This window comes from Bombina bombina, chromosome 2 (genome assembly GCF_027579735.1).
Source record: "Bombina bombina isolate aBomBom1 chromosome 2, aBomBom1.pri, whole genome shotgun sequence".
NCBI classification, from domain to species: domain Eukaryota; kingdom Metazoa; phylum Chordata; class Amphibia; order Anura; family Bombinatoridae; genus Bombina; species Bombina bombina.
This window is the reverse complement of record NC_069500.1, coordinates 198,969,999-198,982,312: the sequence shown is the minus strand read 5'-3', so window position 1 is coordinate 198,982,312 and position 12,314 is coordinate 198,969,999. Positions and strand designations below refer to the sequence as shown.

The 12,314-nt window shown below is 35.5% G+C and overlaps 1 protein-coding gene across 2 annotated transcripts in view; it reads left to right on the top strand.

Annotated features, from left to right (window-relative positions):
- The window catches only part of FCHO2 (FCH and mu domain containing endocytic adaptor 2), a 505,609-nt gene extending 493,536 nt beyond the window's left edge, over positions 1–12,073 (top strand). For both annotated transcript variants that reach the window (XM_053701433.1, XM_053701434.1), the window contains exon 26: positions 9,555–12,073. In XM_053701433.1, coding sequence (XP_053557408.1) covers positions 9,555–9,577 — 23 coding nt within the window. In that variant the 3' untranslated portion in view covers positions 9,578–12,073. The remainder of the gene's footprint in view (positions 1–9,554) is intronic.
- The last annotated feature ends 241 nt before the right edge of the window (positions 12,074–12,314 follow it).

Here is a 12,314-nt window from a genome sequence, read left to right as displayed (position 1 = left end):
CTGGAATAAATCCAAGGGATTTAAAAAATCAAAATCAGCCCCCAAGTCCGCATGAAGGTGCTGTCCTCATTCCAGCGCAGCTGGTAGGGGGCAGACTAAGATTTTACAAGGATGTTTGGATCAATTCAATCCAAAATCGAACATTGTTTCTCAAGGGTACAGAATAGGTTTCAAAGTAAGACCGCCTGTGAGAAGTTTCTTTCTCTCACGCATTCCAGTGAACCCAGTAAAGGATCAGGCTTTCCTGAAGTGTGTTTCAGACCTGGAGTTATCTGGGGTAATTGTGCCATTTCCTTTTCAGGAACGGGGTCTGGGGTTTTATTCAAATCTGTTCATTGTTCCAAAGAAGGACAATTCTTTCAGACCAGTTCTGGATCTAAAAAATTTTAATCGTTATGTAAGAATACCAGCATTCAAGATGGTGACTTTAAGGACTATTCTGCCTTTTGTTCAGCAAGGGCATTATATGTCCACAATAGACTTACAGGATGCATATCTTCATATTCCAATTCATTCAGATCACTATCCGTTTCTGAGATTCTCTTTTCTAGACAAGCATTACCAATTTGTTGCTCTTCCTTTTGGCCTAGCAACAGCTCCAAGGATCTTTTTAAAGGTTCTCGGTGCCCTACTCTCTGTAATCAGAGAGCGGGGTATTGCGGTGTTTCCTTATTTGGACGATATCTTGGTACTTGCTCAGTCTTTACATTCTGCAGAATCTCACACAAATCAACTAGTGTTGTTTCTTCAAAGACATGGTTGGAGGATCAATTTACCAAAAAGTTCCTTGATTCCTCAGACAAGGGTAACCTTTTTAGGATTCCAAATAGATTCAGTATCCATGACTTTGTCTCTAACAGACAAAAGACGTCTGAAATTGGTTTCAGCTTGTCGGGAACCTTTAGTTTCAATCATTCCCTTCAGTAGCTATGTGCATGGAGGTTTTAGGTCTCATGACTGCAGCATCGGACGCTATCTCCTTTGCTCGTTTTCACATGAGACCTCTTCAGCTTTGTATGCTGAGCCAATGGTGCAGGGATTATACGAAGATATCACAATTAATAACCTTAAATCCCAATATTCGACTATCTCTGACTTGGTGGTTAGATCACCATCGTTTAGTTCAAGGGGCCTCTTTTGTTCGTCCAACCTGGACTGTGATTACAACAGATGCGAGTCTTTCAGGTTGGGGAGCTGTCCGGGGATCTCTGACAGCGCAGGGGGTTTGGAAATCTCAAGAGGCGAGATTACCAATCAATATTTTGGAACTCCGTGCGATTCTCAGAGCTCTTCAGTTTTGGCCTCTTCTGAAGAGAGAACCGTTTATATGTTTTCAGACAGACAATGTCACAGCCGTGGCGCATGTCAATCATCAAGGTGGGACTCACAGTCCTCAAGCTATGAAAGAAGTATCTTGGATACTTGAATGGACGGAATCCAGCTCCTGTCTAATCTCTGCGGTCCATATCCCAGGTATAGACAATTGGGAAGCGGATTATCTTAGTCACCAGACTTTACATCCGGCAGAGTGGTCTCTTCACCCAGATGTGTTTTTTCAGATTGTTCATATGTGGGGGCTTCCAGAAATAGATCTGATGGCTTCTCATCTAAACAGGAAACTTCCCATGTATCTGTCCAAGTCCAGGGATCCTCAGGCGGAAGCAGTAGATGCGTTGTCACTTCCTTTGAGTTATCAACCTGCTTATATCTTCCCGCCTCTAGTTCTTCTTCCAAGAGTGATTTCCAAAATCATAATGGAGCGTTCATTTGTACTGCTGGTGACTCCAGCATGGCCACACAGCTTTTGGTATGCGGATCTTGTTCGGATGTCCAGTTGCCAACCTTGGCCACTTCCGTTAAGGCCAAACCTTCTATCTCAAGACCCATTTTTCCATCAGGATCTCAAATCATTAAATTTGATGGTATGGAGATTGAACGCTTAGTCATAGAGGTTTCTCTGACTCAGTGATTAATACTATGTTGCAGGCTCGCAAATCTGTGTCTAGAAAGATTTATTATCGAGTTTGGAAGACTTACATTTCATGGTGTTCTTCTCATAAATTCTCTTGGCATTCTTTTAGAATTCCTAGAATTTTACAGTTTCTTCAGGATGGTTTGGATAAGGGTTTGTCTGCAAGTTCCTTGAAAGGACAAATCTCTGCTCTTTCTGTTCTGTTCCACAGAAAAATTGCTAATCTTCCTGATATTCATTGTTTTGTACAGGCTTTGGTTTGTATCAAGTCTGTCATTAAGTCAATCTCTCCTCCTTGGAGTCTTAATTTGGTTTTGAGGGCTTTACAGGCTCCTCCGTTTGAGGCTATGCATTCTCTGGACATTAAATTACTTTCTTGGAAAGTATTGTTCCTTTTGGCCATCTCTTCTGCTGGAATAGTTTCTGAATTATCTGCTCTTTCTTGTGAGTCTCCTTTTCTGATTTTTCATCAGGATAAGGTGGTTTTGCGGACTTAAATTTTTACCTAAAGTTGTGAATTCCAACAACATTAGTAAAGAAATTGTTGTCCCTTCGTTGTGTCCTAATCCTAAGAATTCTTTGGAGAGATCTTTACATTCTTTGGATGTGGTAAGAGCTTTGAAATATTATGTTGAAGCTACTAAAGATTTCAGAAAGACTTCTAGTCTATTTGTTATCTTTTCTGGTTCTAGGAAAGGTCAGAAGGCTTCTGCCATTTCTTTGGCATCTTGGTTAAAGCTTTTGATTCATCATGCTTATTTGGAGTCGGGTAAATCCCCGCCTCAGAGGATTATGGCTCACTCTACTAGGTCAGTTTCTACTTCCTGGGCTTTTAAGAATGAAGCTTCTGTTGATCAGATTTGCAAAGCAGCAACTTGGTCTTCTTTGCATACTTTTACTAAATTCTACCATTTTGATGTTTTCTCTTCTTCAGAAGCAGTTTTTGGTAGAAAAGTACTTCAGGCAGCTGTTTCAGTTTGATTCTTCTGCTTATAATTTCAGTTTTTTCATTATAAAGATTAAAACTTTTGATTTGGGTTGTGGATTCATTTTTCAGCGGAATTGGCTGTCTTTATTTTTATCCCTCCCTCTCTAGTGACTCTTGCGTGGATTTCCACATCTTGGGTATTTGCTATCCCATACGTCACTAGCTCATGGACTCTTGCCAATTACATAAAAGAAAACTTAATTTATGTAAGAATTTACCTAATAAATTCATTTCTTTCATATTGGCAAGAGTCCATGAGGCCCACCCTTTTTATGTTGGTTATGATTTTTTTGTATAAAGCACAATTATTCCAATTCCTTGTTGATGCTTTCGCTCCTTTCTTATCACCCCAATTCTTGGCTATTCGTTAAACTGAATTGTGGGTGTGGTGGGGGGTGTATTTATAGGCATTTTGAGGTTTGGGAAACTTTGCCCCTCCTGGTAGGAATGTATATCCGATACGTCACTTGCTCATGGAATCTTGCCAATATGAAAGAAATGAATTTATCAGGAAAATCTTTACAAAAATTATTTTTTTCCAGGGCTGCTCTTTATTCCCAGTCCAGCCCTGGCTAAGGATGTTCCTCAGAGTACAGTATGTTTTGAGCACAATTTTTCAAAAGTTAGTGGCAAGTTCTTATTAAGGAACAGAAGCATCTCTGCATGTTCAGCTATAAGTCTGTTTCTTTTATCAGTAAGGACGTTTGATGCTAAGCTGAACAGTCTTTCACTTTTCACACTACTGCATGGGGCAGAAATATATTTTTGGGCCATTTTAGCCAGAGCTGGAAATCTGTTTATTAACTGCTCAGTACTTCAGGAGTTTGTCTGAATGAGGTACAGTGATCTCTCCCAGGTAGACTTCCAGCTGTATAGTAGCAGCTTTTGGAGCACTGCTCTTAAACGTACAATAATACAAATAACAGCAATTTGTATTGGCAGAACAGAAGTGAACAATTTTTAGTTAAGTCTCCACTCCAACTTCAAGTGAAATGGGAACATGTAGTTTGAAAAACGCCACAAAATGGTGTATGGGTAGGAAGTGGAGGTATCATTTTAAGTATCGGTGCTTGGTATCGGCACGGATACTAGTATCGGTATCGGTGCAATCCTAGTATTCAAGAGGCTTCAGTTGATCAGATTTGCAAGGCAGCTACTTGGTCTTCTTTGCATACTTTAACAAAAGTCTATCATTTTGATGTTTTTGCTTTTTCTGAAACAGCCTCTGGTAGAAAGGGTTTTTCAGATGGCTGTCTTTGTTTGTTTTTTTTTTGCCTGTTTTTATTTTAAGGACAAAACTAAAAAAAAAAAAAATATTGGGGTTGTGGATTTCATTTCTCAGTGAAAAAAGTTGTGTTTTTTTAAAATCTCTCCCTTTGTGTTATTACTCGTGGATTGCACAGCTTGGGTATTAGTTCCTAGGAGTAATGGATTGTGGACTCACCACCATAATTTATGCTTATCTAATAAATTAATTTCTTTCATGGTGAGGGTGAGAGTCCATATGTTTAAGATACAAGCAAGCAGAAAGACTCCGGCAAACCTCCAGGCGTATAAATGTAAATGAGTCCTTTTTATTTGTGCAGGTAACAAGCATAAAATAGTTAAGAACAAAACAAGGTTGTCACACCAGGATGAATGTCTTACGCGTTTCGGGTGTGATCAAGCCTTACTCATAGACATAGCTACTATACATCAGTCAGGGCTTAAATACCCCAGACTGATTAGCTAACTCCATCCTGCTGTGACTCAAGAATATATGTTAAAGGCACCACTCCAACATACAATGAGAGAGAGACATATACACTACTATGGCATTAAACCAATATATATAGTTGCTTCAAAACAATAGGCACATCATTAAACATTACTTGAAACATGATACAATACATTTTCCTAATTGTAAAAGGCTTGAGTTATATGTCACTCAAACCAGCAGCTGTGAATATATATTTAAGTGTGTTTTTTTGGCTCATGGCAGTCATATTTCCAGTTTCTATATCAGAACCAGTGTCAGATTGGGACGCCTGGATATTTCCCGGTGGGCCGGAGCAGCTGGGCCGGTAGTACGCTGATGTGTAGGGCTGAGGGGGGTTTTTTGCATTTTTTTTTTAAACTGGCTAATACCCACGTGCAGACTGTACTGCTACTGTAAAGCGCGTGGGCTTTTACAGTGAGATGGATGTGGGAGGAGCAGCTTTGCCGGTTGCAGCTGTGTCCTCTGCTGTCTTGAAGAAATTAAGCAGACCAGGAAGACAGGAGATCAGAAAGGGTTCCTCTCAGTAAATGGTAGTTTACCTTTTTTTTCTACATCTGTTCTCTACCGCTGTCGTGTTCTGTAAAATATGCGGGCTGACACTTCTGCTCTCACCGGAACACCTTACAGAAAAAAAGCATATCTAGAGCACAATTTATCTCCTCAGCTTGCAAAAGGACTGCAGTTTATTCCCAAGCAGTGCAAAGTAGCCCTTTTTGTCAGCTGTGGAGTTAAAATTGTTCTCTGCAAGCTATGTTGTTGTTTTTTGATATATCTTTAGGCAGAAGGTTATGGGAGAGGGTTGCTACTCCAATGACAAGCGGCTAGATTACGAGTTTTGGGGTATGTGTGAAAAAGCAGCGTTATGGCTCTTTTTCACTACCGCTGGTATTACGAGTGTTGCAGGTTTAGGGGCACTGCACACTTTTTTGGTTGTAACGCAACGTAACTACCACAGCTTTCAAAAAGTCCTTTTTCAATGGGACTTCCTTTGCGCCGGTATTTCGAGTTTGCCTGGGAGGCCAAAAAGTGAGCGGTACAGCCTATACCGTCAAGATCCATACTGTAAACTGAAAGTCAGTAGTTATGGGTTTTATGCTACAACGCCGTAACATAAAACTCATAACTAAAGTGCTAAAAAGTACACTAACTTCCATAAACTACCTATCAACCCCTAAACCGAGGCCCTCCCGCATCACAAACACTAAAATGATTAATTTCTAATCTGCTGTCCCTAACATCGCTGCAACCTACATTACTGTTATTAACCCCTAAACTGCTGCCCCAAAATCGCTGCCACTATACTAAAGTTATTAACCCCTAAACCTAACCTTAAGTCTAACCCTAACACCCCTAACTTTAATATAATTAAAATCAATCTAAATAAAAATTAATATCATTTACTAAATAATTCCTATTTAAAACTAAATACCTATAAAATAAACCCTAAGCTAGCTACAATATAACTAATAGTTACATTGTATCTATCTTAGGTTTTATTTTTATTTCACTGGCAAGTTTGTATTTATTTTAACTAGGTAGAATAGTTTCTAAATAGTTATTAACTATTTACTAACTACCTAGTTAAAATAAATACAAATTTACCTGTGAAATAAAACCTAACTTGTCTTACACTAACACTACAATTAAATAAATTACATTAATTAAATACAATTAACTAAATTACAAAAACAAACGCACATTAAATTACACAAAAGAAAAAAAAAGTGGATCTGTAAGTGGATCTTCGGGGGTTAGTGTTAGGTTTTTTAAGGGTTTATTGGGTGGGTTTTATTTTTAGATTAGGGTTTGGGCAGAAAAAGAGCTAAATGCCCTTTTAAGGGCAATGCCCATCCAAATGCCCTTTTCAGGCCAATGGGGAGCTAAGGTTTTTTAGATAGGATTTTATTTGGGGGGTTTGGTTGTGTGGGTGGTGGGTTTTACTGTTGGGGGGTTGTTTGTATTATTTTTTTTTTACAGGCAAAAAAGCGGATTTCTTTGGGGCAATGCCCCGCAAAAGGCCCTTTTAAGGGCTATTGGCAGTTTAGTTTAGGCTAGGGTTTTTTTATTTTTTTTTGGGGGGGGGGGCTTTTTATTTTGATAGGGCTATTAGATTAGGTGTAATTAGTTTAAATATTTGATCATTTCTTTTTTATTTTGTGTAATTTATTGGGGGGGGGTTTGTTGTAATTAAGTTAATTGTATTTAATTAATGTAATTTATTTAATTGTAGTGTAAGGTTAGGTTTTAGTGTAACTCAGGTTAGGTTTAATTTTACAGGTAAATTTGACAGCTCCTGCCCGCGCGTGATTGGTTGTGCTCGGGATTGCAAGCGAGCACAAAACTGCGCTCGTGTGCAATGTTAATTACCTGCGGGTAATTTCGCCCCGCCACAGGCAAGCTGAGGCGTACAGGGGCGCATATATGCATTCCTGTACGCCTCAGCGTTGATAAATCTAGCCCTCAGTATCAATTAGACTTTCCTTAACAGCTCAAAGGAGATTAACGTAATAGGCAACATGTGCAAGACTTCAGTCACTTTCAAATTCTGTGGCTCTATGCATAGAGGTGTTAGGCCTGATGATTGCTGCATTAGATGCTATTCCATTTGCTCTGTTTCGCATGAGGCCTCTTCAACTCTGCATGCTAGGTCAATGGTGCTAGACTTCCACTAAACTTTCCAAAAGGATCCTCTTGGATCCCATAACAAAGCATTCTCTATCCTGGTGTCTAGATCACCAGTCCATTTCTCTTGGGTCATTTTTTGTCTGTCCAATTTGTGCAATAATCATGACACACACATCTCTCTCAGGTTGGGTTGCAGTATGGGGGTCCAATAGAGCACAAGGAATTTGGTCTCCTCAGGAGGCGAGATTACCGATAAATATATTGGAACTCCGTGCAATTTGACTTTACTGTACCCTTAAAGGGACATTAAACCCAAAAAAATCATTTAATGATTCAGATATAAAATACAATTTTAAACAACATTCCTATTTACTTCTATTATCTCATTTGCTTCATTCTTTAGATATCTTTTGTTAAAGAAATAGCAATACACATGGGTGAGCCAATCACATGAGGCATCTATGTGCAGCCACCAATCAGAAGCTACTGAGCCTATCTAGATATGTTTTTCATGAAAGAATTTTTAGAGAATGAAGCAAATTAGATAATAGAAGTAAATTAGAAAGTTGTTTAAAATGGTATTCTTCATCTGAATCGTGAAAGAAAATTTTTTGGGTTTAATGTCCCTTTAAGGTATAAAAACGTTCTTTGAAATTGGTGTATTTAAAAAAGTAAAGCAAAACGTAAAATAGAAAATGTTAGAAAACAATGATTACAGAATTGGTTAGCAATAAAAGTCTACCTTTATATATGTATTAAAATGTTTGCAATTAAAGTTGTTAAAGTAAAGCAATGCCTCCTCTTTGGGCTGTGCAATGCAACCATACTCGCATACTAACTAATGTTTTAGTATTAATGCTAATTTAGCCAATTTATAAGTTAACTCATGAACCCATTTGCCAAATCATTTCCCTTGCAAAGATTCAAGAATATGCCTGACCATAAACCCTATTGTAAACATATGTTTTTTCCCCTAATTTTTACTGTTCGCAAACTATAGTCTGCATTATCATTGGTTTCTACAATTTCAGCCTTTTTTTAAAAAAAAAAAGCAATTTCTTGACTTTGAATGCATTATAGTAGATTTTATTGCAAGGACAGAGACTCCTATTTTTTTATCTTATACCTTTTCACTTTACTGCAGACAGCATTTTAACGAACAGAAAACTTACATAAGACACAGACAACAATGAATATAACATAGGAACCAATAAAAACAGGACTTGAGATGAGATTTGCCAGGGTAAAGTGTTAGATAAATTAATTTGATTTACAACTCCCACTCTTCCAGAGTAAACAGCACTCTCTGGACAAATGGTGTTTTGTCCAATGCATCTAAACAGACACAATATTACCCGTAATGTTAAGATGAGTTATTTCTGCCTTTAAGAGAGAAAACTACTTACAGACATGATAGCCTGCGAATTTTCAAAATGTTGCCAAGCAAAAAAAAAAAAGGTCAAATGTCCATTTCACTGTATCATCTTATATTTTATCAGACTATGTATCTTGTGAAACTAATGAATAAAATATTGTCTTCCTGCCTCATTAACTTACTGTACACTTTACCTATATGGCAGATTGCTTCACTTGTTTGTCCCTTTTGATGTATGGATATAATTTAATAATATACATGTTTTAGCAAAAATGCTTCTATTTAAAGGGACACTAAACCCAAACAATTTCTTTCATGATTCAATTAGAGAATACAATTTTAAACAACATTCCAATTTACTTCTATCATCTAATTTGCTTCATTCTTTAGATATCCTTTGTTGAAGAAATAGCAATGCAAATGGTGAGCCAATCACACGAGGCATCTATGTGCAGCAACCAATCAGCAGCCGCTAAGCCTATCTAGATATGCTTTTCAGCAAAGTATATCAAGAGAATAAAGCAAAATATATCATAGAAATAAATTAGAAAGTTGTTTAAAATCACATGCTCTAAAATTGGGTTTCATGTCCCTTTAAAGCTATAGCTGTTTCACTGTGCACCAGCATTTTAAACACTAGAAGCATTTTTGCCAATATGTGTATAATGCAAATTTGTTTCTATTCAAACATGCAATTCATCTATGTGCATTTCAAATTTATACACAAATTTGACTGTGCTTTTTTTAAAAAAAAAAAAAATATTCAGTGACAGTTTATGGGCACCAGTGTACTAACGTGTTGTTGTTTTTTTTGTTTGTTTTTTTTCCATCTCAGGAAAATATATGGCAGACTGTTGATTTTTTCCCCCTCCATAATCGTGGGATATACACAGAACAGCCTTCCTGTTAATTTATAGAAAATGTTCCACATGCTGTTTTAATTAATTATAGATATATATTTTTATCTTTGAATTATTTAGAAGATATGTCTATATTGCTGCCAACTTCAAAACTAGAAATGCACTTTTTAATGAGTCATTTTGTTGTAACCTTTATTTTACAATGATGTAGCACTGAAATTTTCATCAGTCTTGATTTTATATATATATATATATATATATATATATTTATATATATTATATATATTTGCTTTTTTATATTCAGGCAAATGTGTAAGAGTGTATTACAACTTGCATACACAGCTCTTCCTTTTGTCAGAAAGTATAAAATATTAAATTCGTATCCAAAAGTTGCAAGAGCAATCAAATATACATATATACAACATTGTTTTGTTTTTTTAATGTAAATAGATGTTTAAAATGCATCAGATAATGAAATCCCAGACAGTTTTCAGTCTCTATAAATCATTTGAATTAATATCCACTTTCCACTTGCTACAAAACCAATGATTCTTATTTGTCCCCAATATTACCAAAAGGGCAGACGTTTTCTATAAAATCGTTGATGAATCTAAGATGTTTATTACAAAAATATGAATCTTGGATTTTTATGATAAAATATTAACTGTAAGTGCAATGTATTTGAAAATATATATATATATATATGTATATGGCAACTGATTGTGTAGTTTTGTAACGTTAGATCACTTCTGGATCAAGTCCTGTAAAACTGGTAAATTTTATGAGGTTTAACATCTGTGCCTTTTTTTACGCCCAATCTTGTAATTTTAGTGTTAAATGTTTACTCTATCTCCATTTATGAAATATGAGGGTTATTTAATTCATTTATGGAGATTAACATTGGATTATTCTCTTTGATCTACCAACAAATTATTGCACATTATTATACTTGATATGAAAAGTGACCTCATCTAAAGATAATAATCGCGACAGGTAATTTGTAAATTGTTCTATGTGCATTCATTAGAAAAAAAACACTTAATCACTGTCTCCTTAGCGATTTTATTAAAAACACTACTATTAAACCATATCACAGCAGTGATTCTTTGAATTGAAGTGTAAAAAAATACATTGCTAAATTCTTTTTTTAAGTAAATATCTAACTCTTTAAAATGTAAATCATTTAATAATCACATATTAAGATTGAAAATTCTACCAAGAACACGTCTTGTGTAGTTGATATTTAAATTTTGCATATAACACAATGTTTAATGCTGTATTTTACATGTCAGAATGAATCATCTGTTTAAGAGAATGCAGCATGTGTTCCCATTTAAGCAATACCTATCAGAATCTAATTTGATAAGTAAAAAATAAAATAGGCAATCTAAAAATCCCTTGGCATCTTGTACAGGCTTATGTTATAGCGCTGTGCAAGCTTGTTCTTTACCATTTAACGTATTGTTCTCAAATAAAAAATGCTTATGTATGTTTTCTGCCCACACCAAATTAGCAACACATCCCTTTACCTAAATGCATCCGGTTATTTAACACTAAATAAAGAAGCTTGCCCCTCAGCTATGAAATACAAGATTACCATGAAGAGGTGCTGTTAGGTGCAACTCATTTTTTTTACGTTTTGTAAAAGTCTCTTCTGTTTTGTTTTTACTGAAAACATTCTTCTGAAAAAAAGCATTGTATAAGCTATGTTTGATGATCCTATTCCAATGGTTTATACAAAGATACTTAAACCACTATGACTGTTTCTTACTAAAATGCACAGTTTTGATTACACTATAAATGTCTGAATACAGCGATGTATACATTTCCACTACTACTACTAGTGGGAATTTTTTTTAATATACTAGGTTATTTTAAACACAAATCCGTTTAAGCAATAAGGCAAAGCAATATTGATCCATTTGGATGGCAACATTTTTATATAAGGCTTTTCTTAAACAGATTAAAAAGCTAACAGTATCAGGTATCACTATTGTAATCTGTTTTGCAATCAAAATGGTGGCTATTAGGCACATTTCTAAACCTGCTTCTATATAAATAATATAGTTGTTTATGTACGTTTCAGCACTTTTAAGCTCCCTTTGGTGTTAAGTATTCATAAATACATTAGTAATAAGAACAGGTGACTATTGAAGCCATACCAATTTATATGGGATTTTTCACTAGTAAATTAATTAACTTGATCTACAAGTCGATACTGGTATCTGACAATTGATGTATTCTGCAAGCTGGTTCTTGCTTCTGTATACATTATCCTTTGTAACTGCCTCTTTACACAATGAATTTTAAAAACACTGAAAGCTATTACGTACCTAAATTTTTATTGAATGTTTTTACTTTTGTCTGTAAATTAAAACAAGTTTATCCTGCAAAAAAATCTGTAAATATTTTTGATTTTTTTTTTTTTCATAATGTACATTTTACAAAGTTACATATGTAATTAACATGTAATATAATATATTTACAAAACAAACTGTCTCTGTGTATTTCTTTGCTATCATTGACCAGTATATTTTTAATTTTTTTTTATTAATTTTGAGAATGAATTCTATATTGGCTAAAATTATCTATCTTATGCGTCCATTTTTCCTATTCTGGAAAACTCCTTACTGACAGAATTCAGAATGCCAGAAAGTGTTGCCACTACCGTGCTACATATTAGCATATTTCTTCACACAGTTATTAGCAAACACAATCTTGCTCCTTCAGAATAT